This window comes from Nuphar pumila, chromosome 4 (genome assembly GCF_984573655.1).
Source record: "Nuphar pumila chromosome 4, dmNupPumi1.hap1.1, whole genome shotgun sequence".
NCBI classification, from domain to species: Eukaryota; Viridiplantae; Streptophyta; class Magnoliopsida; order Nymphaeales; family Nymphaeaceae; genus Nuphar; species Nuphar pumila.
In genome coordinates, this window is record NC_143252.1 from 14900297 (window position 1) to 14903719 (window position 3423).

General features: G+C 40.2%; 1 protein-coding gene across 1 annotated transcript; it reads right to left on the bottom strand.

The window, feature by feature from the left end:
• Nucleotides 1-635: 635 nt before the first annotated feature.
• On the bottom strand, nt 636-1722 carry LOC149839463 (pistil-specific extensin-like protein). The gene has a single exon (XM_090004135.1). It carries the CDS (start codon nt 1465-1467, stop codon nt 946-948), a length of 522 nt encoding a protein of 173 aa, XP_089860261.1. The 5' UTR covers nt 1468-1722; the 3' UTR covers nt 636-945.
• Nucleotides 1723-3423: the final 1701 nt, after the last annotated feature.

The following is a 3423-nucleotide window of genomic DNA, read 5'->3' on the forward strand; positions in this document are numbered from 1 at the left end:
TTGAAGGGGCATATAGAAAAATCTGGTACATGTATTGAGAAAGCTGGTAACGTGTAGTAAGTTTAGTAACAAATGACAAGTGGTATGATAAGGAAGACATGCACCCATGTTAGGATTTTTTGACGATTTCGTGTTGGAAAAACACAAACCAAGGGTGTGCAATTACATTGCAACTGATCCTCCCTCCGGTCATTTCCTATCAAATCAACCATATCGAATGCATCTAAAGGGTCAAATTTGTCCAAACCAGCTTCTGACAATGAGACCATGACAAAAGAAGGGCATGACTAAGGATGGCTAGATCCTGATTGTGTTCCACAGCACACTGCAGCATTTGCAAGAATGCTTTCAGACTGTCACAAGCATGGCCAACATTTTAAAAATATCGCTACTTACCATAAATTGCATTTCTATGGCAACATAACACAATCGAAACAAATTTTGCTGCAATTATTTATTTATTTTTTATATATTTTACTTATTATGTATGTTTTTATATGCCAATGTTTTTTCGAGAGTCCCTAGAGAAAAAACAGAAGACTATGAAAATAGTGCTAGATTTTTCCTCACAGAGATTTTCCCGATAACGAGATTCATGACATTGTTTCAGACAATTCATAACTCCATATAAGAAATAAAAAAAGAAAGTGATCCTTGAAACCAATACAAGAAAATCAGAATAACAGAAGCCATGAATCTTTCATTTGTAACGGTGCCTGCATACATTATGGCCAAATGATCAATTCTCGTTGAGCACTCAAGACTTTCACATATACAAGGCCTTATTAAAGCTGCACGCCAACCTCACTTGTGTGAAAAAAGTCTTCAAAAAAAAAAAACACAAGCTATAGACAGACAAGCTTACATTAAATTGGCAAAGCTAAAAAACACAACAAAGAATTTTTTTTCTTTTTCCATTTCTGAAAGAATAACCAAGAAAACGAGTTAAGCCCTAGGACCGCAAGCAGCAGGCCTGAAGGCCAAAGGCCCAAAGTCATAGAGGGCAACTGTGCGGTTCCCCCACGAGGGTATGGTTGTGTTGTAGCGAAGAGGGCAGCCGTCGATCCCCTTATTGACCACATTGGTGACCATGTTGCACTTGGGGTCAGGCGACCCCACGAGGTGAGCGGTACAGGAAACGGAGACGTTCATGTGGTGCGCGGCCAGTTCGTGTATGAGGTTGTTGAGCAGCGGCGCGTACACGTACCCGCCGCTGTCCGCGGTGAAGACCTTGTAGAAGCGGACGCGGCCCTTGTGGTCCTTGCATTGGATGCTCACGTTTCCGGCTGCGAGAGGAGTCGCAGAGGTGAGAGAAGGGGTGCCCACGGACAAGCAGTTTTGACAGTAGAGCATGCCTTGCGCAACGGTGTCCTCTTCTGCTTCTTCTTTGGCGCAGGAGACGAGCCACCATGCTGATGATGAGAGGAGCAGCAACGTGAAGAGCAGCTGCTGCACAACGACTGCCATGTTATTAAGGCTTTGTAGCGCTCTCTCTTCCTCTCTTTTGGTTGGTTTGTGTGTGATTTTGTTGTTGCATGTGCTGTTATGGTTTTATTTATACCATGTTGTAAAGGCTCAGTTCAGTATTATATTATATTCGGACGTGAATGCCACTAGGGTTGGTTGAGAGTGTCCGTGGAGGCACGAATTTTGGGTTGGTTACATGTAGGTGTCTAACATGGGTGCCAGTTTTGGGTATGCGGTAGGACTGGCTGGACCACAGTGACAAAACAATTTTTTTTTTCAGTGGATACAGGCAGCCAATTTCTCGTAATAAATTGAAATTTATTATTTTCTCCCATTTTCAGCAAATTATCGCAAAAACTAAATTAAAAATGAAAGCCAATTTTTAACTATTTTTACAAAAAAACTAAAAATGAATGATTTAATTTCGGCCTTTTTATATGAAAATATCGGCCAGCCAATTACTCGTATTTAAAAAAAAAAAATCGGTGTTTGTCACCATGGGTAGGACTAGGACCCGTCAATGGTTCTGATTTGTCTTGGGTACCCCCACCTGAATCGAATCTACATATCTGGTTATAGGCATACAAAATGCCAATTATGAACCTGATCCGAGTAACGTGAGTACTGCGTTTGGGCAATGATTTTTTGTTGGAAATCCGAACCGACCGTATAGATTTTTATGCCAAAAAAGATTTACACTTTAAATACCCTCCAGATTATGTGAATCGGGTTTGGGATTCTATTTTGTCAACCCATATAACCAGGACTTATTATGTGGGTGGATTTGGGTGCAACCTGATGGGTCGGTCCCTGGGTCATCTACTTAATTGTCCAATGAAATATGCCTAAGCCTCAACTTCTCTTGAGCCGCCCTGGTTGTGTCATAAGGACATGCCATTTTGGCCTCTGACACACTAACACGGGACACCGACACATATGGTTTTTATTTTAATATATTCTAATAAATTTTAACATCATTTAAGGTTAATTCAATGAAAAATATTTTTTAATACTAAAATATCAAAACTATTTTATTTTTTGAAAGGCAAGCTGTTATTGTGTTCCAGGGGTTATCCCTTTGATTTAAGGTTTGGGTTAAGTTGAAAAGCTGGTTTTTTAATACTAAAATATCAAAAATCTATATGGGTTCCAAAAGAACATAAGGGGGTGTCCTACGGGTGACAAGGAGTAAGGATCAGAGCATCTTTTTTTTGGATGGTGTCGATTGGCAAATAGGAAATGGAGGGGGGCATAGAATTTTGGTTTGACCCATGGACCCCTAAACGGCTGCTTATCCTTCAACTCCCCTTGAACACGAGTGAAGTCATGTATCCCAGCCTCGGATACATCAAGCTCAAAGAGATGATGGAGGAGAGCAGGGGTCCAGAATGCCATATTATTCAGTCACGCCTTTGCCTACCAGAAGGCATTTACAAAGAAGCCAGTCTTCATAGAAGGGATGAAACACCGAAGGATTCCCTGAGATGGAGTTATTTAGATGACTTCTCTATGAAGGATGTGGGTTATGCTAAGGGAAAGAGGCCAGTTGAACCTCATCTATAAACTCATTTGGTGTAAACACCACTGCCCTAGAGCAGATTGTGAGGTCACCTCCTACGGCTTCAAATGAAATATATATATATATATATATATATATATATATATATATATATATATATATATATATATATATATAATGCTTATATTTCACATGCTGAGGGTGTTCCCCTATGACCTACTTAGTACAGTTGTGTTTAAAGTCTGTTTTGCTTTGGTTGAGTCATGATGTAACTTTCTTCAAGCCACCCTTGCACTTTGGTTCAGGTTGATCAATACCTTGAAGGGTTAGCTCGTAGATCTAAACTGTAACGAGCATGCGGGCAAAATAGTAAATGAATACAAATGTGTTGAGCTTTCTTTGTTCACCCTCGTTGTGATTACTTTCCAGTGATTGCA